Consider the following 24458-nt stretch of genomic DNA (forward strand, 5'->3'; position numbering starts at 1 on the left):
GATCTCCTTCTACATGGCAGACCCGGGGACTTTCCTGGCCTGGGTGGTCCCATACCCCTCCCAGGGCACAGGAGGAAGAGCGACTCCTTAGGGTGAGAGCCAGAGGCTCAGGGGACCCACAGAGCTCCAGGCACCGACTCTGGGAGGCAGCCAGAGGGAGAGGCAGGACCTCCCTAAGTGCACTGCACTTTACAGCTTTCCAATAAATCACGTGAAATTGGTGTTATTATCCCCATTTTCCATGTGGAAAAACTGAGGCCCATAGAGGTGAAGTCATGATTCTAGTCATCTAGTGACAGAGTGTGGATTCGAGTCCAGGTCTGTGTGGTTCCAGAGACCAGGTTCTTGCCACTGTCCCATGGGTATCCCCCTCCGCCTGCTCCCCAGACAATGACCGACAGTCTTCCCTGGCTGGAAAGTGTCTGGACAGGGTCGTGGTGTGGCGTTTACCAGTGTAGGACATGGGACTGCAGGTCAGTCACATCTTCTCTCCGAACCTCATTTTTCCTCCCCGTAAGATGAGCATATTACTAATATTCACCCAGGAGGGCCGCTTTGTGGATTAGCCACGTTCACGCACGCATCCTGCCCGGGACAGAATGGGTGGGCCTTTGTGTTTGTCAAAATGAACGGAAATGACGACTGACATCCTGTAACTTTAATACAAATCGATCATAACTCACAAAATGGGCAACATTTTAAATAAAAATACTGCTGGGGTGGCCCAGATTCTGGTAGTGGAAGGGGTGGGGTGGGGCTGAGGATTATTCTTGCTCAGGGAGGCCCCAGTAGGCAGCAGTTGCTGAGTAAGAGCCCCCCAAGTCCAGCTCTTCTGGCTCCTTTGGGATGGTGTGTTCAGAGACCCCAAGTACACAGTCGAGGCCCAATGACTAGGAGGAAAAGCCGAGGCCGGGAGACGGTCTTGCAGCTCACTCATCGGGCGCCCGCCTCTGGGCAGGGACAGAACCACAGGGCAGGACAAGGCCTAGAGGTGGGCTCCAGTCTCTCCTGAGTTCTTCGTGCAGCACCGAATGCCGATGGGCTTGCTGAACATCCCTCCTAGCTTCCTCCTAGCGAGCTGGCACCGGAAAGGTGAAAATTACATTTCCCAGACTCCCTTGTAGCCAAGGTTCTGGATCTGACTTCAGTGTCCCCAAACAGAATCCCTTGTAGAGATCTGGGTTTGGAAACTGGGTTAAGTGGGAGAGAGGCAGGCCTCGGACAGCCATTCGCTGGCACGGCTGGTGCCAGAGGGAGCACAGTTCCGCAGTCAGCAGCTTTTTGATGCAGTGGCTTCCTGTAGACGGGAGCAGCTTTCCCGGTCACAGCAGACATGATGAATTTGGTGGCTGGGAGCTGTTCTTGGAAATTCAGTCGAGTCTGCTCCTCCAGCCCTTCCAAGGATTTTGCAAGCCGCCAGGGACCAGGTAATAAATCCTTGTCTAATTCAGCCAGTTAAAGTGATTCTTGTTTTCTGCAACAGGATCCTAACCGAGATAGATGCCAAGGCTGGCGAGGGGTCCCAGCCAGCAGCTCCTCCCAGCGCTTGGGTCCTCATTGTAACAACTATTCCCAGCAGCCTCCCACACCCTAGGTCACGGGGTCTGGCTGACAACGGCTGGCTGGACCCTTGTCCAGAGCTGCTGGGGACCTTGATCAGCCGGTAAGGCTTGTTCTGCAGGTGGCTTTAGGCTGATAGGCTCTGCCCCTGCCTGGGGTGTGCCCTCATCCTGCCCTTAGGCCTGTGGGCGGAAGGTGGTGGCACAGTGACTGCAACATCTGGGCCTGAATACCGGGTACCTTCCGCAGGCCCCAGCACCACTGCTCACCTGCAGATCTGTGGGAAAAGCAGGAACCTTATAGTTCTTGGGATGGGGGTGACAGGAGAGGGTGGTTCTCAGACAAGCCTAGGAGCAGCTACTGCCTGTGCCCACTGTGGGCTGGGGTCCAGGGTAAGGTGGCCCATCACTAGCTCGGTCAGGTGCAGGTCTTAGGCCATGGGGCATAGGAGGGTTCTGTGTATCCTTTGGGTTGTCAACCACTGGCCACACTCTGACACTCCCTGAGGCCAGGGCAGCTGGGCAGGAGGGAGACAAAAGGAGGTAGTCCCCTGCCCCTGAGAGGATGGGGATGAGGGTTGGGCAGGGGTTGCCCTGAGGAGAAGCCAAGTCACATCCTTGGACCAAAGCTGTATCCCCATCAAGGTCAGAGCTACAGAACACCAATGCTGGAAGACAGTTCAGGAATCGTGGGGCACAAATTCCATGTTATAGACAGAGAAATGGAGGCTGATGGGTAAACAACTGGCCTGAGGTCTCAGAGTGGCCAAAGTGGGCCAGAGTCCAGGGCTCCCATCTCCTGGGCAGGGCTCTTGCTGGTGGCAGTGGCCCCAGAAGGCTGTGGTCTCCTGCGCCTGGACTAGATCCGGACGGTGTTGATCCGCAACGGCTGGACGTTCTTGCCATTGGCGTGGCTCTGGCCGGGGCTGAAGTAGGAGCAGAGCTTGCCGGGGAACTTCTCGCGGAAGGTATAGAGCCAGGACATGTCATCGGCGTTGTAGAAGATGAGCAAGCCTTGGTCATAGTCCAGGAAGACACCCACCTTGTCGAGCTTGTCCCGGACGTTGAGCCGCGTCCAGGGCTCCGTGCAGGCGCTGTACTGGTTGCCGTCATGCATGACGATGCAGTAGAAGCCACGGCTGGGCTGGATCTGGATGCTGCCCTTGCGGCTGGCGGCTTCATGTGCCAGCCCGATCACCCACTGGGTCTTCTCCGCCACCACCACCTCCCAGTAGTGCACGCCGCTACTGAAGGCTTCAGAGCCGAGCACCGACACCTCCACGTCGAAGCGCTTCGGCGAGTCCTGCAGTGGCTGTGGGTGCAGGTTGCCATAGGCCACAATGGTGCAGTCGTCAGACAGGATCAGGCGCTGGTGGGCAGTGCCTGGGTCCAGGGTCAGAGCAGCTGGCACTGCGGGGGCAGAGGAGGGACAGAAGATGAGTAGAGAGAAGGCTGTGCCTTCTCTATGCAATGCCTCCCTGATGGCAGGATTCTGGTTGGTACCCAGGAGGCCACTGCCTGCTGTGTGACCCTGAATATAAGCTCACCCTCTCTGGGCCTCCTCTTCCTCCTCTGTAAGGGTGATGGCTAAGGTCCTTCCAGATCTAAACTTGGCTGCAGGGGAGCAGGGGCTACGGCTGCTTGTTCACTGTCTGATGCCCAGGGCAAGACACATAGTGGGCACTCACAAAGTTAACTAGAACGAGGTCCAGAATTAGGGACTTTTCAAGCTGGGAGGGAGCTTAAAGATTACATAGGTGCTGCTTCCTGGTAGGGGGCGATTTGCAAATTTGTGGGGGTGTTGGAGTTGTCTCAATGACAGGTGGGACCCAGACATGCTAAAGACCCCAGAGGAAATGCACAGGACAGTCTTACACGGGGAAGTTCTGTCCCACACCTTCCCCCACCCCCAGGGATTTCCAAACATCCCATCAGACATTTACATGGATGAAAAATCTTTTTTTATAATGACCTGAAACTACAACCTAACTCCATTTTATGTATGAACGTGAAATAATTTTTGCAGTTTTAATATATACTGGATATTTTGGAATGCTACCATGTAAACTGAGGGAGGGCGAGATAAATACATCTCTAAGGGTAACAGCACTGACGATACAACCTACCTGTTCAGGACTGCACGTGAGGAAGAAAGGCGTTGACCTTAACAAAAGTCCCTGACTACTTCATTATGTTTTCTGGCGTGGTTGAGAGTGAACATCTACATATTGACATATGAAATGTTTTATTATAAATAATTTCCTTCTACTTTCCCTTATAGTATAGCCAGAGTATGTATACACACTCATATACACACATCGCACTTAAGATTGAGTAAAGGTTATACTTCAAATTGTAGAGAGGTCATATTATCTTTGAGACATTCCAAATTATTTGTTACGAAAAGTACACAAGGGTCTGAAAAGGTTGAAAAGCACTAATTCCAGGCCAACTCTTCCATTTGACACATGGGGAAACTGAGACCCAGAGAGAAGACATGACTAGTCCCAGGTCACCCTGCAAATACTGGCTGAGCGGGGACTAACCGAGGCCATCTGCAATCTAGCCCCAGCGCACCTCTCGCTGCCACTCCCCACCCACTCAGGCCCACAACGAAAGCCTCTGCTCACACTGCTCCCCCCACTACCTCCTTTCTGCTTGTTGCAACCAAAGCCACCAGGCTCGACTCAAAGGGCCCGGCCTTGGAAAGCCTTCCTGGTCACCCAGCATGTTTGCTCACTCTTGCCTACGGAATTCCTTAACTTTGTGCCCACGTCACATCTTATCCCATTTGCGCCAGGAGTACAGGGACTGTGTACCATCTAACTAGGCTCTCTGCTGCGTGTCTAGGGCCCAGCACAGGCTCGGCATGACGCAGGTATCCAGCAAGACTAAGCAAGTTAAATCGGCTCCATTCGTGGTGGGCAGGTGGCACAGGCTGGGTCACCTGGCTCTGGGCTGGCCACACTGGCTTAGCAGGTCTGGCTCTAAAAATCTCATGACCTCTCGTCAAGACCTCTGCTCACTCCTTCCTCCCTGAGGGACCTGGTGACCAGTCAAAGGAGGAGGGGAACCCAGGACTGGCTCTCCTCAGCCTGGACAAGCATTTCCAGGCCAGAGCGAGACAGAGGTGAGGAAAAGTGGAGAGAAGGAAGCCCGTCTCGGTTCCTCGGAGCGAAGGGCTTCTGCGTCCATTCTCTGGCTCTTTCTGTCCCTGGTGGGGTGGGGACATGACTGTGCTCAGCCGGAGCACTCCCCCCGCTTCCAGCACCTCTGTTGGCTGCGTGCGCACACAGAAATAAGATGCCTCAATGGTGGTGACTGTCCCCGTCAGGGAGCACCAGCCAGTCCCCAAGCCGTGCTTCTCTTCATACACCCTGACAAAGCTGACTGCTCCTTCCAAGATCTCTGTCAGGAGTAAATTTAGTTTTGCATTTTACACTTTTCTTTCCTCTCCTTAGAACTCAGAGTGCTGCATGGAAACGATTAGCCCTGTGAAGAGAGGGGTCACTGGAAACACAACCTTCTGTCCAGGGACATGAAAGAGGGGGGCAGCGAGAAGACAGACACCGAATCCGTGGGTGGATGCCTTGCCCTGCTGTCTGACTGGTCACAGGGTGGCATGTCAGAGCCAGCAGGCTCCTGCCTGCGGAATGCAGGGAATCCCCAGAGTGGGGTGGCGGTGGAGGGAGGTGTGAGGTGTGCTGTGGAGGAGGAGTAGGGAGAGAACCTAATCAGATACAGACGGGCCGCCCCTACGGCAGGGGGAGGGGTCACACTCAGGGGTCTACAGCAGAGGGGCGAGGGGCAGAGCAGGCCAGTGTCCAGGCGTAAGTGGCAGCAGTTCTGAGTGCCAGGGGGACCTGGGCCTTGCAGCCGAGGTGCCCAGGATGGTTTGAGACCAGCAATAGGTAGAAACTGAGGCTCAGGGCAGGGGTGGGGGGCTTGGCCTCAGCCTCGTAAGCCTACGCAGGGTAAAGGGGCCATGGCAACACCCTCTCCCCGGATGAGAATTCCGTCATTCCGTCCCTGTGTAGCGACTGGCAATCCCTCCACCCATCCTTTATCCTCAGGAGAGGTGACAGACCCAGCACAACAAAAGCAGTCCCCTGGGGCGCACTGTTTTACAGGTCAGAGCTCATTTCTAGGTCCCAGGATGCTGAGTTTCATAAAAACAAAAAGCCAGGAGGCGCTGAGGCAGCCCGTCTGGTCTCCAGGTGTGTTCTCCACCCCTTTAAGCCTCTCTGAGACCTCAAGGTCAAAGGCACTCAGGAGGACGCACTGTGGAGGCCTCGGGAGATGTTTCCCGGCCACTGGTCAACCACTCTGCAGCGGCCGAGCAGCAGAGAAAACCCTCCAGGACACAGCCCAGCACCTTCATGTGGCAGCCAGCAGCTCGTGTTTCTTTGTTCTCGAGACTCGGATTCAAGCCTGACAGCACAGGAAAAGCCTTGTGGCTGTTTCCTCTGGCCAGGCCTTTGAAAAATTGCTCCCTCAGGCCCTCCACTTCTCAGGCCCTCAGCTGCACAGGGCAGGCATTTACAAAACATCCTCATACCCACTAGCTCATGGGAACACCACGGCAGTCCCAGGCGTACACATTACTGTAACCATTTTTCAGAAGAGGAGACTGAGGCTCCAAGAAGACCTCTGTGAGTTTAGCTTCCTCAAGTTGCTGCTTCGGGTGGAAGCAGAGCTGGAACTTGAGCTGAGGTCTTTTCATATCCTGTTCTTTCCATCATGTGGCCCCAGAAAGCCTGTTCGGCAAGATGGAGGAACCATCAGATGATTCACAATCATAACGATAACAAACAGGTATCAAGTACCTACCAAGTCATAGGATTATCATCACGAATAAATAGCTTAATTTTCATACCTACCCTGAGGGATAAATGTGACTATCCCTATTTTATAGGTGAGGAAATGAAGGCTCAGAGAGGGGAGTGCTTTGCCCTGGGTCACACAGCCAGGCATGACTGTGCTGGGACTCAAAATGATTGGATTCAGCTAAGTGTGCGGGGTGGGGTGGGGGGTCGGGGAGCTTGGCCCAGAGAGGGAGCTGGCAGGAGCGAGGCGGGTAGTATCTGATGTCCTTGGGACAATGGGCTGCCTGGCCTGGCGGGGGAGGCAGTCTGCGCTGGGAGCTGGGGAATCCAGACCAGGGAGGCAGGAAGGGCGCATGGAGGAAGGCTTTCGGATGCCAGGCTGGGGGTGGAGCAGGGGGCAGGGGGTGGTTGAGAGTAGAAGTTCCAGAGCAGGGGAGTGACAGGTGCTAGATGGGGCTCTCAGGTGACCCAATAGGAAGGCTGAGCCGGAGGGGAGGGGCAGACAGGAAGCTGCTAGAATCTGTGGGCCAGGTCTCTGGGGGCACCGCTCCCATCTGGACATAAAGGGCTTTGGTGCTGGCAGAGGAGCCAGAGTGACTTCACAGGCCCCACAGACAAAGGAAGGGGCCCAGCCAACCAGGTCACTGTTCTCTGAACTCCCCAGGGGCCTCTGCTCTCGGCAGGACGTTCAGGGCACATGCTACTAGCTGCGGCTCTCTCAGCCCTTCTCCTGCAGGCAGCTTTCTCTGGGGCAGTGGTTTTCAACTGGGACCATTTTGCTCCTCAGGGAACATTTGGCAATGTCCAGAGACAGTTTGGTTTGTTACAGCTGAGAGGGGTGGCTACTAGCATGTAGTGGACGGAGGCCAGGGATGCTGCTACACATCCTACAACGCACAGGACAGTGCCTATGACAAGGAGTCATCCAGCCTCAGGTGTCGACAGTGCTGAGGGTGAGAAGCCCCGCTCTGGGGCAAGCAGCAAGCCCCACATCCATCCGCTCATCAGTGAGCGAGTCGAGAAGGGGATCCCAGCGTCCCTGTTTTACAGAGGAGGAAACTGAGGCTCAGAGGAAGAAGTCTGCAGCAAGTTCCTTCGTTCGACAAATATTTATTGAGTGCCTCTTTATGCTGGGCACTATTCTAGCAGCAGAACTGGGACTCATTCATTTCTTTCTTCGTTCATCAACAAACACTTACTGTGTTGGCTGCTGGGGATGAATCAGAGCCAGCCCCTGACCCCTCCAAGCTCGCAGGCCAGTGAGGGTGACAGTCACACAGGCAATGACAAAACAGTGAGACCAGGAAAGCCCAGGGCAGCCTGAGAAACCCAGGAAGGCTTCTCAGAGGAGGTGTTTATAAACTAAGTGAAAGAGAGCAAGGGTTGGCCATCAAAGACTGAGGATTGTGTAGAGGGATCCAGGCAAAGGGAACGGCATGTGCAAAAGTGTGCAGGAGGGAGAATATGGCTCATTTAAGACCTAAAGATGGTTCATTGTAGGTGAGTATGATACTGAGGGCGAATGACAAGTTGGCAAGGCCCAGATCTCACAGGGCCTTGGATGTCAGGCTAAGGTGCCTGGTCTGAGCTGTGACAGGGATGGAGCAGGTGGCAGCTGGGACAGAGAGCTCCCTAGACCCCCTGCTCAAGGGCCTCCCCTGGGTCCGTGGCTGGGCAGGGAAGAGGGGCCTCGGATGTGCTTCTTGCCTCCTGGAATTATGGCCCTCACCTTGCTGGGCCCCACTGTGGAAGTCCCTCTAAGGCTGAGAGCACACAGAGACCCCCACCCCAGGAGGACAGCCTGGAGCCACCACCCAGTCTGCCGGAAAGTGGCCCCTTCTCCCAACTCTGGCCCCCTCTGTCAATGAGGGCGCAGGACCAAGTTTAAGAGAAGTAGGAGGTGTTCTTTCACTTCTGTGAAATCAGCAACAACTTACGGCACCCACAGGGGAGTCCCAGCTCTGTGGCTGTCCCAGCCCCTCTCCATCCCTACCCCAAGGGCACAATCCCCGACCTACTGGGATCATCCTGTTCCCAGCACTGGGGACTGTCTTGATCCCTCATCCCCCACCCCTGCACTCAGTTCAAACATGGTCTGTTCTGTGCTTTCTCTGGCCCCTTTCCTGTCCTATACAGAGCCTCCTGTTGCCCCCTCTGGGCTCCGATGGCACCATGCAAGTCCCTTGTCACAGCCCTTGTCCCACTGGACTGTCAGGATCTGGTTGCCCATCTGTCTCCCCTGAGTCCTGAAAGAGCCTCAAGGGGCTGTTTGTGTTTGTAGGGCAGAAGAATGAATCCAGACAGGTGGAACGAACTCTGGCTGCTGTGCGACCTTAGGATGTCAGTGACCCTCTCTGAGCCGCTCTCCCCAGCTGCCTTCCTGGTGTGTGTGAGGCCAGAGAATGGCCAGTTAGCTTAGTAGATAGGGACACAGGCTCTGGGATCTGACATTGGGGTTTAAGTTCTGGCTGTACCATTTACAGGCTGTGACCATGGACAAGTTCCTAACAGCTCTGTGCCTCAAATTTCTTCATCAGAAAAAATGATTATAATAATAGCGCCTATCTCAGGGAGAATTCCCTTCTATATTCATGTTTCTCCTCTAAAGGACGTCAGGAACACACAACGTTCCCTGCTGCAGTCAGCCTGCATCTGCCTGTGGGCTGTGTGATTTTGGGGGGGCATTGATCTCCCAGTCTCAGGGTCTGCTAACTCTACCAAAAACCTGTTTCGGAGCTTCTCCTCTCTCTGCAAACCTCCCGTCACCTCCTCCCCTTCTCAGCCGATCACCTCGATTCCCACCTCCCAGGGAAGGGTGCAGCCGTAAGAAGAGAATTCCAAGTTCACACCACGGCCCCTCGGCTTCGGCGCCCACTTATCCCACCCGTCGGGGCTCCCGGCAGAGGCTGGCCCTCAGCTGCGTAGCAGGTCCCACTGGTGGGCGGCAGTTGAGGATGTCTCTCCTTCGTCCTCAACTCTGCCCCCTCTACTGGATCCTTCCATCATCCCACAAATACGCTGTAGTTTTTCTGTCTTAAAAAAACAGCCGCAGCCACATTCCCTCTCCTTCCCTTCAAAGAAAATTCCTTGAAAGCACGGCCTCTACCCACTGTCTCCATTCTCTCTCTCATGGGCTCCACATAGGCTTTTACCCATCACTCCACCAAAGCAGCTCTTCTCAAGGTCACCAGTGACCTCCACGTTGCTACGCCTGGAGAACAGCCCATTCTGGGTTCTGCCACGCCTGGCTCAGCAGCCTTTGCCACCACTAACCACTCTCTCCTCCACGTGTCCACCACGTGGCTTCCAGGACATGCCCAGGTTGCCTTCCTGCCCCACTGACTGCTCCCTGTCACCTGGGCTTGGTCCCCCTCCTGTCCAACTTCTAGGAGTGCCCCAGGGCTCCAGATGTTAAGAGTGGTTTTCTCTTTTTTCCATCTACCCTCCTTCCTAGGTGACCGCCTCCAGGCTCACTAAATACTGTCCACATGCTAAGGACACCGGCCTTGACCTTTCTCCTACACTGCTGACTTGTCAAACCAACCGCCTTTTCAGCACCAGCACTGAGCTATCTAATCGGCATCACAAACCTCGCAGGCGTCTAGTCACCTCGGCCCAAATCCTTGTTATCTTCCTTTTTTTAAAAAAATTTTTATTATTATTATTTTATTTCAAAATATCGTGGGGGTACAAATGCTTTTGGTCACACGGATCTCTTTCGTAATGCTTGAGTCAGGGATATCAGTGTGCCTGTCACCCAGATAGTGTTCACTGTACCCGTTCCTTGTCTTCTGTCTCTCACACCTGAGATCCAGGATTAGCAAATCCTGTTGGCTGCCCCTTCAAAATATATCCTAAATCCAACCCCTTCTCGCCTCTTCCACGCCCACCCTCTGGCTCCGCACCCCGTCACTTCTCCCTGGATAATGCAGTAGTCTCCTAGCCAGTTTCCCAGACTCGTCCTTCACCCCCCCTTCAGTCTATTCTCAGCCCACTAGCCTGAGGGATCCCCTAAAAACCCAAGCTGGCTCCTGTCACTTCACTGCCCCAGCCCTCCAATGGCTCTCACCTCGTTCAGCATAAAATTCAAAGTTCTCACAACCACCTACAGGCCCTTACGGTCTGGCCACTGCTGCCCCTCTGACCTCCTTCCCTCACTTTCCTTCTCACTCATTCCACTCCAGCCACACCAGCCTCCCTGCTGGTCCTTAAACATGCCAGACACGCTCCTGCCTCAGGGCCTTTGCACATGCTGTTCCCATGCCAGGACACTCTTCCCTCAGGTACCTACCTGGTGTACTCTCCTTCTCAGTGAGGCCTTTGTACTGGATCCCCTATCTCAATCTCTGTCCTACCTCAACCTCCCCTGGCTGCCTTCCTTATCCTGTCTCAGTATGTAATACACTATGGATTTTATGTGTTTACTTTCTTTCTCACACCCTAGGATGTAAGATCCATGAGGGCAGGGATTTTTTTTTTCTGTTTTGCTCACTGTTGTATCTCTAGCACCTAGAATAGTGCCTGGTGTGAGGTAGGTGCTTATATATATGGCACATGGAGAATGAGTCAGTGGAGCACCTGGGGCCTCAGTCTCCTCATCTGAAGAGTGGGTATAGTAATGGAACCTACCTCATGGAGTTTTATGAGGATACATTGAGCTGAGTGATTGTGCAGGTGCCCAGCACAGACCCTGGAGCACAACAGGTGCTCAGCAAGGCACGCTGCTCACTTCCCCGCCCTGCCCCTGCTGTGTTTAGGGCAGGGGGCTGGGCCAGGCCGGGCCATGCCTTACCTAGCTCTGGCCCGTGACCGTCCATGCCTTACCTGGGTGGATGTCCTGGAACAGGGACTTCCAGATGGTGTACTGCAGGGGGCCTGTGTACTTGGAAGTTGGGAAGTCTTCATAGGTGAGGTTGGTCTCATGGATTTTCCCCTTGAGCCTGGAAGGAGAGCAAGAGAGGAGGCTGCGTTGGGGACTGGATTCCCGCCCCAATGCCCTGGGCCCTGAGTCACCTTCAGGGCAGCTGACACAGGGCAAGGTCACGAGTGAGAAGTCTGCGGGACTCAGATTCAAGTGCCTGCTTGTGCCACTTCTGATCTCTCTGGCCATCACCCTCGGTTTTCTCGTCTTTCGAATGCTATGGTAGCCCCAGGCTTCTAGGCTTGTTGTGAGGGTTACGTGGCATAATGTATATAAAGTGCTTGGCACAGTGCTTGGCTCAAGGTCAACGTCAAACTCACGATGTTAGTGATCAGTGTGGATCACCAACAAGCCAACGACGGCGTGTTATTCTTACTAAGGGAGCCTTTGGGGCCAGAGAGCCCGGGCTTGAATCCTGGCTCCGCCGCTCACTGGATGAGGGGCCTTGGCCAACTGATCTAGCATCTCTGAGCCTCAGTTTCTGCATGTGTGAAATGGGAATGACAGTGGTCACTACCCTTAAGGGGCTGAGAGGGTTACAGTGATATAAAGCTATAATAACATGCGATATCAACATTATACATAAATAATATATACAGTGTATTTATAATATATACAATATACTATATGACTGTAAATATTATTAAATACTACTTATGATCTGTAATATACATGATATATTACATATAAATACACGAAGCCTTTGGCCCAGGCTCTGGCACTCAGCAGACATCCCATAAATGTTTGATGAAGGTTTGAATGAATGGCTTCTCTGCTAACGACTCCATCTGCCTCTGCTCCCACCGCCCCGCACAGGTCAGGGAGGGGACACCCACTGGGGAAGATCCCCAGCAGGTAGCACTTACCGCTCGGACAGTGAGGCCACGCCCGCCAGGAAGGTGTGCCGGTCGGTTTCAGCCAGCCGCTCCTGCAGGATCTGGGCCCCCTCCTGCACCTTGCGCAGCTGCTGGCTGTAGCGCTGGACTTTCTGCTCGATGTCGGTCAGCGTGCGGGCCGTGTCCGCCTCCAGCTCCTCCAGCATGGCCTTCTGCCGCTCACGCAGCAGCCGGTGCAGCCGCTCGAAGGCCTCGCCAATGGTGGTCCGCAGGCTCTTGGTGGAAGACTGTGGGGGGACAGTCGTCAGGGGTTATGGTGGAGGGTGGGGAAGTGCTGATGGTGAGAAGAGGAAACTGAGAGTCTTGACACGCAGAGTGGAAAGGGTGGGAAAGGGCACGCATGGTGGGGGAATGGCACGTGCAAAGGCACGGGGGTCTGGAAGGACCGGCACGGCCGAGGACAGCACGTAGTTCTATGAGGCCCCTTAGGAGGCTGACTAAACTTTCTAGGAGAGACCGATGAGGCTTGAACCAGAGGAGCAGCGGCGATGGGGAGCGACACGGTTTGAAAGACATCTAGAGGGCAGCCTCTTTGGTCCCGGCGGCTGACTGGCTACAGAGGTGCAGGAGAGAAAGGAGCTGAGGATGATGCCCAAATTTCTGGCTCAGGGGTAGGAAGGATGGGGAAGCTGGGGTGAGGAGTAGGGCAGGAGAAGATGCTGAGTTCAGTCTGGGATATAGTGAAGACTTTATTTAAAAAAAATCATTCATGAGGCTCATTCATGAGGCTCCAAGGAAGATGACGAGGAGATCACAGATGTCAAAAAGCTTTATGAACCGCAACGTGCTGGGTAAACTTTGGTGGTCACTCGCCCTGACCTGTCACCCCTAAGACGCTCTGGCTAAGGAACATGGTCTTAGGGCCATGATCAGAGGAGGTCAGTGTGGACTTGCATGATTCTGTCCCCAATGGACTGCGAGGCCCAGGAAGGGGTGGAGTGAGGAAGCGCACAGGTTGGGTGCCCCTCAGCCTGGGGAAAGATTCTAGCTCTGGGTCTCTAGCTGTGGAAACTCAGTTGTGTAAGATCTATGAACCTTAGTTCTCTTATCTGTGAAAGGGGTAAAAAAATGACATTGAGGGGTTGTGGCGAAGGTGAAATAGGCGATGCTCATAAAATGAACAGTCCGAAGGGCAGAGAAAGAGCCTGGTGATTGAAGAGTTCGATGCTAACGGGCACGTCCTAGAAGTTGTGGTTGAGAGATGGCTCCTGAGCTGGGGTCTGAGGGATGGGCAGCATGTCAGTTGGGGGTGGGGGAACAGGCAGAGGGGACAGTGACAGTGAAGATGAGAGTCAGGATGACACCGGGTACAGAAGCGTGGCCAGGCTGCAGCAGCATGTGGGGCCTGCCTCTGCAATTTCACTTTGTTGGATTCTGGCTGGGAGTTCATGGAGTCAGAAACCCCACTGTGTTCAGTGCCCAGGGCTCTGTGGGAGGCTCGACAAAGGCTCAATTAGGGGCTGCTCCCTCCCCAACACGGCTGCTGGCCTGCAGGAAGAACTGCTGGCAGCGGGCCAGCCTCCCTGCGCATGCCCACCCAGGACGCCAGGCAGACAAAGAGGGGGCGGAGGAGAGGCTGCGGTGGCCTCCCTGAGCCCCTCAGCTGTGGAGGGCTGAGGCTCCTGCAACGGCACATTGCGGATGGGGAACGTGGGTCTGTCCTCCCCATGCCACCTGGAGCTGCCCTACAAAGGCGCCCAGGCCCCATGGCCACCCTTCTGGTTCCTGCCAGGCCACTCTGCAGCAGCATGGCCCACTGGCCACCCTCTACTCACTGAAAGTTCTGCTTTTTGTCCCATCTCTGCACCTGCCACCTCGCTGCCACCCATGTCCCTCAGGGCTCATCCAGGCCAGCTCCTCCCATTGTCACCCTTCACGCCTCCCCCATCTTCAACTCCCACTGCCTTGAGGATGGCTGCCAAGTCTGCATGGAGGGCCTTGCATGCCTCCTGAGCACCACATCCATTTTTCCAACTGTCTCCCCAACACGTCCCCCTAGGGTCCCACAGGTCCCTCCAACTCGGTCCACAAATCAACTCCTGTCTTTGCCAACAAACTCACCGCCAGAGTGACCCTTCTAAAGTGCAAGCTGGATCACAGCCTCTCCTGTGTTTAGGAACCTTCCTCGGCTCCTTGATGACTGTGAAATGATAATTCCTTAGCTGGGCATTCAAAGCCTTTTTCAATATGATTCTAACTTACCTCCCTAGCGCCACTGCCTTGCAATTCCACCTGCCTACAATGACCCCTCACCTAAACCCTTTATTCAACTGGCAAACTCCTACTCATTCTGCAAGACCTAGCTTGAAAGCTATTAATACCTCTTCTGAGATTCCTTTTCTAACTTTTCCAGGCACTTAGATGTTCCCAGAGCCTTTGGTAAACACTCTTATTTATTTATTTATTTATTTTTTGACAGAGTCTGGCTCTGTTGCCTGGGCTAGAGTGCCGTGGCGTCAGCCTAGCTCACAGCAACCTCAAACTCCTGGGCTCAAGCGATCCTCCTGCCTCAGCCTCCAGAGTAGCAGGGACTGCAGGCATGCACCACCATGCCCGGCTAATTTTTTTTTCTATATATTTTTAGTTGTCCAGATAATTTCTTTCCATTTTTAGTAGAGACGAGGTCTCGCTCTTGCTCAGGCTGGTCTTGAACTCTTGAGCTCAAACGATCCGTCCACCTCGGCCTCCCAGAGTGCTAGGATTACAGGCGTGAGCCACCACACCTGGCCGGTAAACACTCTTAATACACTGTCCCACATTTTCTGTTTCCCTGGCTGGTGAGTAGGAATGACATCTTCCTCAGCCCTGCACCCCCATGCCTGTCCCAGGGCCTGGCCCAAGATTGCTGCACAGAGCTGAGTGCAGGCTCCATCTTCTTTCCAGGCTGGCGGTCCAGCGTCTCCGGGACAAGAGAGGATGGGTAGGGAAAGAGGGAGAGGCAGGAAAGGGCAATTCAGAAGTGGAACATCAGAGTGACAGCCACCCCAGGAGCCTCAAGCACATTCCCAATGGGTCCTGCTGACCTACCTAGCTTGCTGACCACAAAGCCATTGCTCTTGCTGAGAATATCCCGGGGAACATTCCAGCATGAGGCTGGAACACGCACTGGGCTCTGAGAGAACTGAATAGTAAACTCCCAATTTGCCACTTACTAGCTATGGGGCTGCAGGCTGGTCCTTCGACCTCTCCGTGCCTTGGTTTCCATGCTGATAAAATTGGGATAACAAGACTTCCTTTCCCAAAGGATTTTTTTTTCTTTTCACTCATTCGTTCTACAAGTACTTATTGTGTGCCAGACACTGTGCTAGGTTTTGGGGAGTGCTGCTGTCTTGGAGGTGACATTCTGTAGGGTTCGGCAAGACAATGACGTGGAAACACAACCCTCAGCACAGAGAAAGATTCTGCTCCACTGCTGTGCCCCATTTATTCTAGTTCTTTCTAGGGCAGAGCCCACCTCCCTTCTGTGCTGTGGCTGGGGAAGCAGCCCCCACCCCAGCCCACCACATCTCCTGGAACACCCTGGGGCCTGGAGGAGCTGGGGCCCTTTCAGAAGAAGACCCTGCCAAGAATGCATCACCAGGGCCGACCAAGGAAAACACAGGGCCCGAGGAGGGAGATCAGAAAGGCCCTCAGGCCCGGCCATCGCAGGGGCAGGCGCCGCAAGAAAGCCGAGTCAGGCACCAGGTGAAATATGACCTCCAAAGCATCCATAGGCATTTCTTGTATAAACATCCCAGTCCAGACAGGAAGCAGGGCTGGGGGAACTGGAGGGGGAGGCGGCCCCACAGGACCCCCCAGAGGCAGACAGATGGACAGGAAAGCGGGGGAGGAAGAGGTCAGTGGAGAAAAACAATGGGGGGGGGTGGAGAGAGAAGAGAATGCTTCTGGGCCGGAGAAACAGACCCTAATATTCCCCTCTCATCCAGACAGGCCTCCATTTGCTTCTGATCACCTGAGAGGTGCAGAATCAACAGACAGATGGGGAAACTGAGGCTGTGGGAAGCAGTTAAGCCAGAGTCCTGTGACTGTTTCTCATTTGCTGCCCACTGAGGGTCCTTCCCAGAGGCACTCTGGAATGTTCTATGAAGAAATGTTTGTCATGACCTTCCTGAGACCCCACAGCGGGTTGGTGGCCAAGCTGGGGCACCGATCTGGGTTTCCAGTGGCCTCTCCAGGCCCAAGGATGACCTCCGGAGCCCTGAGCATTCCTAAGGCTCTGCTCCAGCTCCTGCTGACAGTGGAGCCACCCAGGAGTCACCCTGGACTTCGCCGTGCAGAGTTGCTCTGTGCAGCGGGGACTCCGCACGCTCCTGCCAGCCCTGCGGTCCTGGATGGGGCCTGGCAGTCCCCACTGTACGGATGGGAAGACCAGGCGCCCAGGAAAGGGTGCAATTTACCCAAAGTCACAGTGAGTTAGCAGCGGCAGAAACCACATCCTTCCTTTCTCCCAGGTCAAGGAAAAAGGGTTTTTCCCCCACAAACCTCTGTAGCCAAAGACGGCATGGTCTGGCCCTACTTGTCATGGCCTAGGCCTAAGGGGTGATGATCCCAGGGCTGGGCCACAGACTGTCAGCAGGGCTTCGATGGCACCTGCTCAGGGTTGGCTCCTCCGGCAAAGGGGGTTTTTAATAAGGGGAGAGGGAAAAAGAGACTGGGTACGTTCTCCCAGCCCTTCGGGACGCCAGGGGTTTCTGGAGAGTCCCCGGTCCCACCCTAACTTCCACACAAAGTGGGAAGGCAGAAAGGGCCCCATCCTGAACCCAGGCACCAACCCAAATCCTCGCGCTCAGTCCCCGTGCGGTGGATCCTGCCCCGTTTACCTTCGCGGAAGCCCCACCCTGGGCCCGCCCTGCCCCCTCACGCCAGGTCTGGTCCCTCGAAGCCCCGCCCCCGTCCCTGCCGGCCCCGCCCCCGCGCCCGGGCCAGCCTCACCTTGGTCTCCGCCAGCTGTCGCTTGAGCAGCTGCAGCGCCTCCGTGTGCTCCCGCTCGCTGTCCTGCAGGGCCTGAAGCTGCTCCTTCAGCTCTCTCTGAAACACACACGGCGCCGGGATGGGGCGCGGGCCACACCTGGCCCGGGCATCCCGTGGTGACGAGGAGCCTGGCCCTGACTGCTGCGGGGGCGGGGGTTATCCTGCCTCTGTCCCCCGCCCCCTAACGCTTGCCTCCCACCACACTTCAGCCGCCACCAAGTCCTGTAGGGTCTGTCTCCTAAGTACCCCCACGGCCAGTCCCCATCTTTCATCCGGATCTTTGCAACAGCCTCCTCTCTGGCCATCCCAGGAGCTTCTGGTCTTCCCGTCACAATCACCCTCCACCTACACCCCTCCCCGCCCCCACTTGGCCGCTGGCTCCCTGCTTAGAATCCTCTGATGCCACCCGAGGCTGTACCCGGTCCGTCGCTGCAGATAACCGCCAACGTCCTCCGAGCGCTTACAGTGGGCTGGGTGCTACTCTCAGCCCTCTGCTCGCATGAATTAATTGGAGCCTCTCAGTCACCCTAAGGGAGGCACTATTATTATCCCCATTTTCCAATGGAGAGAAAGGTACAGGGAGGTACAGAAACTGGCCCCAAAGCACACAGCTATGCATGGAAGGCTAAAGCCTGGCTCCGGAGACCATCATCGTGACGCCAGGTGATACGTTTTCTACAGCAATGACAGCCATGGTGAACAACAAATCCACAACAGACAGGATGACATTTTACATAAAAGCAGGATCAGTATTACTGATTGGTTTTTTCCTTTTGCCTCAGGTTCCAGTACGGTTTCGCAGGGCACCGCTAGTGATCTTGATAAAATTTTCATATTTTATTCATCGTGGATTTTTTGCATTAATTTTGATTTAAGAAATATTGCATCAAATACTAGTCATCTCGATTAATGAATTTTTGGCACCTGCTTCAGTCTTGGGCCTCCTTCACCCTAGGCCTGCCTCTGTCTCCTGCATCCTCCCCCCTCACTCCCACCCAGCCGAGCGGCCTTCTCCCTGTCCCCACACCACGCTGAGCTTGTTCCAGCCTTAAGACTTTGCGCTCGCGATCTCCTCTGGCTGGCGCCCTCCACTCTCAGGAGTTTCTCGCAGCGACGCCTTTTCTATCATTAGCTTATCAGCTCAGATGCCACCTCCCTGAAGAGCCTTGCCTGAGCACCCCAGGTACAGTGGCACCTCCTTACACCCCCTGTCACACACCTTGGTTCATGGCCTTCATAGCACCGTCCACTGTCTGAAATCCTGACTCGCTTACCGGACTGTAGTTATGGCCAGTCTCCCGCCCTACCATGCGAGTTTCACGAGGGCAGGAATCTCGTCTGGGGTGTTCCTGGCTGTATCCCCAGTGTCTAGAACAGGGCCCAGCATGCAGCAGGGCCTCAGTAATTATCTGCCCGATGACAAATAGGATGTGGAGGTGGGTGCTCCCAGCACAGGGTCCAGCTGCCGGCACTTACGGGGAATCTAGCCCATGGGATCATAGCTAGTTGTTCTCCTGTCTGTCCCTCTTCCATCCCCATATTAGCCCATGAGTCTTCCAGGGCAGCCCTTACTGCTCCCTCTCTTATGCGCCATATCCAGCCTGGCACTAGACGGGGCTCAAGGAAGCAGGAAGCCTGCCATGGGAATGAATTTCCTGGAAACAGCCTCTGAGTTCCCCAGTCAGCCGGGGCTGTGAGTGGTGCCCAGGAGGCTGATTTACCGATTCACATTCCCCTCCCTCCCACTCATTCAGCTGGTCAGACCAGGGAGGGTCCTCAGAAAATGTCTAGTTCAATTAATTTGATAGACCAGGTAGCAACATGGGAAAATGGGCATGATGACATGCTAAGGGAAGAATGCAGAAAACAAAATTATCTTTGCTTACTATTGCTTAGTCAGTTAACAAATATTTATTGAGCAGCTACTATGTATGGGCACTGTTGAGGCACTGGGGTACAGCAGAGACCAAGACGGACACAGTCCGTGCCCCTAGGGACTAGTCTAGTGGGGAAAACAGACAACAAACAAGGAAAATAATAAAAGAGTGAGATAATTACCAATATGGTATATGCTCTAGAGAAAATAAAGCAGTGTGGGATGGGGGGGCGTGGCTAGGGGATTTAGGTAGGGTGGTCAGGGAAGGCTTCTCTGAGGAGGTAACACCACAGATGACAGCTTAAGGATGAGAAGAGCCAGGCATGAGAACAGGGGAAGATAGAAAAATGGGAGCAGCTTGTTCTGTGAGAGTAGAGAGTTGCACAGACATGATGGCTGGAACTCCAGCAGCCATCTCAGGCCATGAAGCAACTGTGAAGACAGAAGGCACAAGCTGAAACCAGAAGAGCACAAGGAAGAGGAACCTGGGTCCCAGATGACTGTGGGGCTGCCACACCATCACTAGACTCAGTGACATGCTAGGAAGATGGCTCTCCGGAGGGAAAAAAGCTCCCATAAGTGTCAATTGCCAATTTCCATGGTGTAAATGCTCCTGCCAAGGTGTATTTCAAGCTCTTACTGTAAGGTAACCAGACACAGAGTTGGGAAGAAATGTGCACAGTCAGCTCTCTGAGCTGGTGCAGCCGGCTCTAGCGCATCCCGCCTGGCGTCCTTTCCTATAGACTTGCTTTACACGGGAGAGAAACGCACCCCCTAATTTCAGCTACTTTAGTCAGCTCTGTTAGTAACAGCTGAAAGTCGTTCCTAATGGATTCACGTGCAGCTGAGTCCTTGCAGCAGATGACTCTCTTTGCCTAAGAGTGCAGAAGGATCACTTCTCAGGTCCTCCTGATGGCCCTGGGGCCACGCAGCTTGGGACACAGTGTGGCTGAGATGCAGATGTTTGAGGAGATGGGCTGAGTGCTAGAATTCTCCCCCTTGGTGGTCCCTGTGGCTCTACAGAGGACCCAGCCACCCAGGCAGCTCTTCAGCGTTTCTGAGAAACCGCCCCGGAGGCCACGTTCCTCACATTGCTCAGGGCACCCAAGGGACTTGGACAAATTCCTCTCTGATTTTGGAGTCAGGGAACAAGAACAGCTGGCTTGCTCCTTCCTCCTGGACCCTGGGAGCAGCGGAACACTTATTGGCCCGTTCCACAAACACGTGCTGGGCCCCACGTGGTGCGGTGTCAGGGATGGGGAGAGGGATGAGGGACAAGTTCCAACCCATGATGCCACGAGGTGCACGTGAGCTGGGGAGACAGAGACACAGACACAGACACTTACATCATAGTGAATACTGGGGTGGTGTTAGGGGGCTCCAAACCTGCTCCTCCTCCCATGTTTCCCATCTTGGTGAAATGCACCCCCAACCCCCCACTGCCAGCCAAGCCAGAAAGCTGGGAGTTGTCCTGGACGCCCACTGCCCCCAAACCGGTCCACCCAGTCATCAGGTTTGCTCTGGAATTTGTTCTCTCCTCTCTACACCCACTGCCCCTGGTTCATCACTGCTTTTCTGGACTGTGGCCCCAGGCTCCCCCGGCCTCCGTGTTCTCCTGCCGTTCCAAGCGCCCCACATGGCAGCTGCAGAGAGCATTCTCAAAGAGCAGATCTGCAAAGGCTTCTCCCCGCACACTCCCCTGCAGAATTTCCATGTCGTCCAGGAAGAAAGGCACATAACCTTAGAGCGGCATTCAAGGCTCTTCACCACCGGCCCCAACCTTCCCCTCCAGTTTCATCTCCTGGTCCAGACTTGTGCTGTCTAATACAGGAGCCACCAGCCACAAATGGATATTTAAATTACAGTTAATTAAAATTAAATAAAATTGCAAATTCAGCTCCTTGGCTGCACTGGCCACATTTCAAGCGCTCAATAGCCACATGCAACTCGTGGCTACTGTATCAGACAGTGCAGACGCAGAACTTTGCATCACCCCAGAGAGTTCTAGTGGACGGCACTGCTCTAGATGCACTAGCATCTTGCAGCGCTCTCCTCCGGGCCCCTGCTTGGGCTGTGCCCTCTGGCCAGAATGCTCACCCACACATTCTTCCCCACTTGTTGGACTCCTACGCATCTCTTAAGACCCAGATCAAATGTCACCTCCACTGGGAATCCATATCCCAAAGCCCCCATGCTGCCATCAGATACTCCTCTGTGTGCACAGTGCCCCACACTTGTACCCTGATGGCCTGCCCTGCATTGTAATTGCAAGGTTATCCGTCAATCCCTCCTACTAGACTGCGGGCTCTTGAGGGCAGGGACAGTGAGGGAGTTTCACACTCTCAGTACCGAGGACAGGGCCGGGCACAGCAGCCTCCGTAAGAGTTTGTGCATGAACCTGCCCAGGGAAGAGGCTGGGCTGGGTCAGAGCTCACCTCTGAAAGGGTGGAGGGGAGAGAGGCCCCGGGCAGGCAGCTCTCCCTAGGCGGGCCAGGTGCAGAGCCCGAGAGAACAGCTAACTTAGGCAAACCGAACCCTAGAGCCCACAAGGCAGGACTTGGGAGGCAGCCTGAGCTCTGTGTCATCCGCCCTCCACACTTGTCTCCTTCCAGGCCTGGGGTCAGTCAGGCTGGCTCTGCCACCCACTAGCTGTGTGACCTTGTGATGTCACCTAACCTCTCCATGCCCAGTCTCTCGTCTGTGAAATGGGGTACTCATCCCTCCCAGGGTTGGGTTTAGCCTCGCAGGGCACAGAGCCCAGCACACACTGGGTGCTCCAGAGATGGAGCGGTCACCGCGTCCCATGTGAGACTCCCCAGTCACTTCTTCAGGTCCTCACCCCTCACTGTGTCCAGGCGTCCTCCACCCCTGCTTCCTCAGATGGCCAGAGCAGGATGGGGCCGGAGGTTCCACCTAGTCCAACCCCTTGAATTGCCAGAATAGGGAACACAGGCCCAAGGAAAGGGACCTGCTGGCCCACAGCCATACCGCTTGACGGAGAAGAACAAACTGGAAATTTTACTCTTGGTAAAGACAGGTCAGACAGGAAACAGGAACCTGCTGATAAACTCCCGAGTAATAGAGCTAACCCGGAGGGAGGACACTGATGACGGCAGAGGCTCTGGACCAGAGGGGCTGGGGGTGGGTGTGGCTTGGGTTTGGATTTCACAGGCATCTGGTCATCTCATTCTCACAACAATCCATATGGTTAGTGCCTTCATTGCCTCCATCTCACAGAGAGGGAGACTGAAGCTCAGAGAGGTTAGGCAGCTTGCCTAAGGTCACACAGCTAGTAAGAGGCAGAGGTGAGGCTTTCAGCAACTTCAAAAATTTGTGTTCAAAACCTCACAGCCTCTCTGCCTCCTGTTCAGTTCAATGCGGCAATGATTTCTGAGCACCCACTGAGGGTCAGGCTTTGTGCCGGCCACTCGGGGGCTGTAGACGCAGTCCTTACCCTTGAAGAGCTTGCGAGAGTTAGTCAAAGGGGCAGAGACTCAAATATGAAGAATACAAGGGAGAACAGGACAAACATGGAGGGCCTGCCTGAGATCCAGTGCCGCTATCACCACCTGGCTATTTGTGACACCCTCTCTCTGCCTCAGTTTCCAAATCTGTAAAGTGAGGCTATAACAGCACTTGCCCCATAGGGCTGCTGTGAGGATTAAATGACTTAATTCATGACCTGACATGATGCACAGGGTGAACTCAATCCACCTTAGTTGTTGTCATTATCATCATAATACTTATTTGTGAACTAGGGACTCAGAGCCAGGGAGCTCTGAGGACAGAGTTTATTTCTGACGGAAGCACCAGGGAAGATGATGGGCAGGGCTCCTGCGAGTCTCGGGGGGGGGGGTCAGGGCGTTGCAGGTGGGGAGAACTAGTCAGGCAGAGGCACACCTGGTGTGTGCAGGAAGTGGGGGCAGTTGGGGATGGCTGCAGCCAGGCGTGTGACAGGTGGGTGGAGTCACAAGCCGGAAAGGCCAGCTGGGGCTAGCTGGGGCAGGGGCAGGTGTCGGAGGAGGCCATGAATGTCAGCCTGGGAGAAGTGAACTCTGCGGTGCCCCATCAGAGCTGGGGCAAGGCAGGATGACGGGACTGGGGAGGACACGCCTCGGAGGGCAGAGCCACAACTCTCTGCCCCTACCGCTGGAAGGAGTCAGGGCTGGTGCAGCCCTGAGCATGCAAGGATGCAGATACATCGGCTGCCAGGCTCTGGGGCTCCCATTGGATTGAACAGGCCAGGACCCCAAGGCCAAGCTTCTCCTCCTTTGAGGCTACCCCTCTCGCCAACCCAGGGGACAAAGCTGCTGTGGAAAGCCACCTCAGCTCTGGCTTCAGGTACCTGATGGAGACAGCGTGAACTCTGGAGTCAGAGAAGCCTGCGTTCAAATCCTGACTGCATGACCTTGGGCAAATCACTTCTTCCCCTCTCAGGGCCCACCTCCACGAGCCTCATCGTAAAAGGGGGATAAGAGCCCCTTCACAGGGTTGTGGTAAGGGCTAAATGAGATGGCATCTAGGACAGGGCCCAGTGTGGAGCTGGCACCCAGTAGGTGCTCAAGCCTCTCCTCTTCTCCATGCCCAGTACTGCCCTCTCTTTCTCCCCCTGACCCAAGGATGCCAGAAATTTGGCCACGGCAAACTGAACTTGTCCTTCCCTCAATCCTGCATCTGTGCTTAGAACCCAGATGTTCCTCATCCTCCCAACAGCCCTGAATTCTTCTGTATCTTCGAGCCCCAACTCTCACTGCGCACTTCTGAGCCGCACAGTCTCTGGCAACCCCTGGCTGCTCCCTGCCTCCAGCCCCCCCTGCACACTGCCCCAGAGTGCCTGGCCCATCTGACCCAGCACCTCTGACCTGGCCACACTCCTGTACTCAAACCCTTCTGGGCTCCCAGCATCTTCAGGATCAAGCCCAAGCTCCCAGGGTGCATGCGTGCATGCACGCATGTGTGTGTTTGTGTGTGCATGCGTCAGTGTTCGAGGCCGTTCCTGAGCTGGCCAAGCCTCACTTTCCCATTGTTACCTCCCTGCCCCTTACCCTCCCCTCCAGCCACAACAAACCACCTGAATGTGTATTCACGCCCATGCCTGTCCCTGGTCAGACTCAGATAACCTGAGTTCAAGTTCCAGCTTCAGTGATGCTTAGTGGCTCTGTGACCTTAGGCATAGTTTCTGAGCCTCGGTTTCCTTGTTTGTAACATGGGGCAATGAGACCCACCTCATAGGGATGCTAGGAGGAACAAATGAGAGAGAGAGTGAGAGCGAGCGAGTGCCTGCCTACCAAAGCACTGAACCCTGTTCCTGGCACAGTCTGCACCAGGCCATGGAGGCTGTGCACGTTTTTATTCCCTCTGCTCATAACCACGTCTTCTCTGCTCCCTGGCCTGAAGCACTCAGCACGT

The 24458-nt window shown here is 54.9% G+C and overlaps 1 protein-coding gene across 1 annotated transcript in view; it reads right to left on the reverse strand.

Moving 5' to 3' along the window:
* Nucleotides 1–643: 643 nt before the first annotated feature.
* TRIM62 (tripartite motif containing 62) overlaps nucleotides 644–24458 on the reverse strand; it is a 30608-nt gene continuing 6793 nt past the window's right edge. Inside the window, exons 2-5 of the mRNA XM_012642243.1 lie at nucleotides 17135–17230; nucleotides 12173–12429; nucleotides 11210–11325; nucleotides 644–2969 (exon numbers count right to left, since the gene is read on the reverse strand). Of these exons, the coding sequence (XP_012497697.1) occupies nucleotides 2419–2969; nucleotides 11210–11325; nucleotides 12173–12429; nucleotides 17135–17230 (1020 nt within the window). The 3' untranslated portion in view covers nucleotides 644–2418. The remainder of the gene's footprint in view (nucleotides 2970–11209; nucleotides 11326–12172; nucleotides 12430–17134; nucleotides 17231–24458) is intronic.

The sequence above is a fragment of the Propithecus coquereli genome, unplaced genomic scaffold (genome assembly GCF_000956105.1).
Source record: "Propithecus coquereli isolate 6110/MARCELLA unplaced genomic scaffold, Pcoq_1.0 Scaffold178, whole genome shotgun sequence".
NCBI classification, from domain to species: domain Eukaryota; kingdom Metazoa; phylum Chordata; class Mammalia; order Primates; family Indriidae; genus Propithecus; species Propithecus coquereli.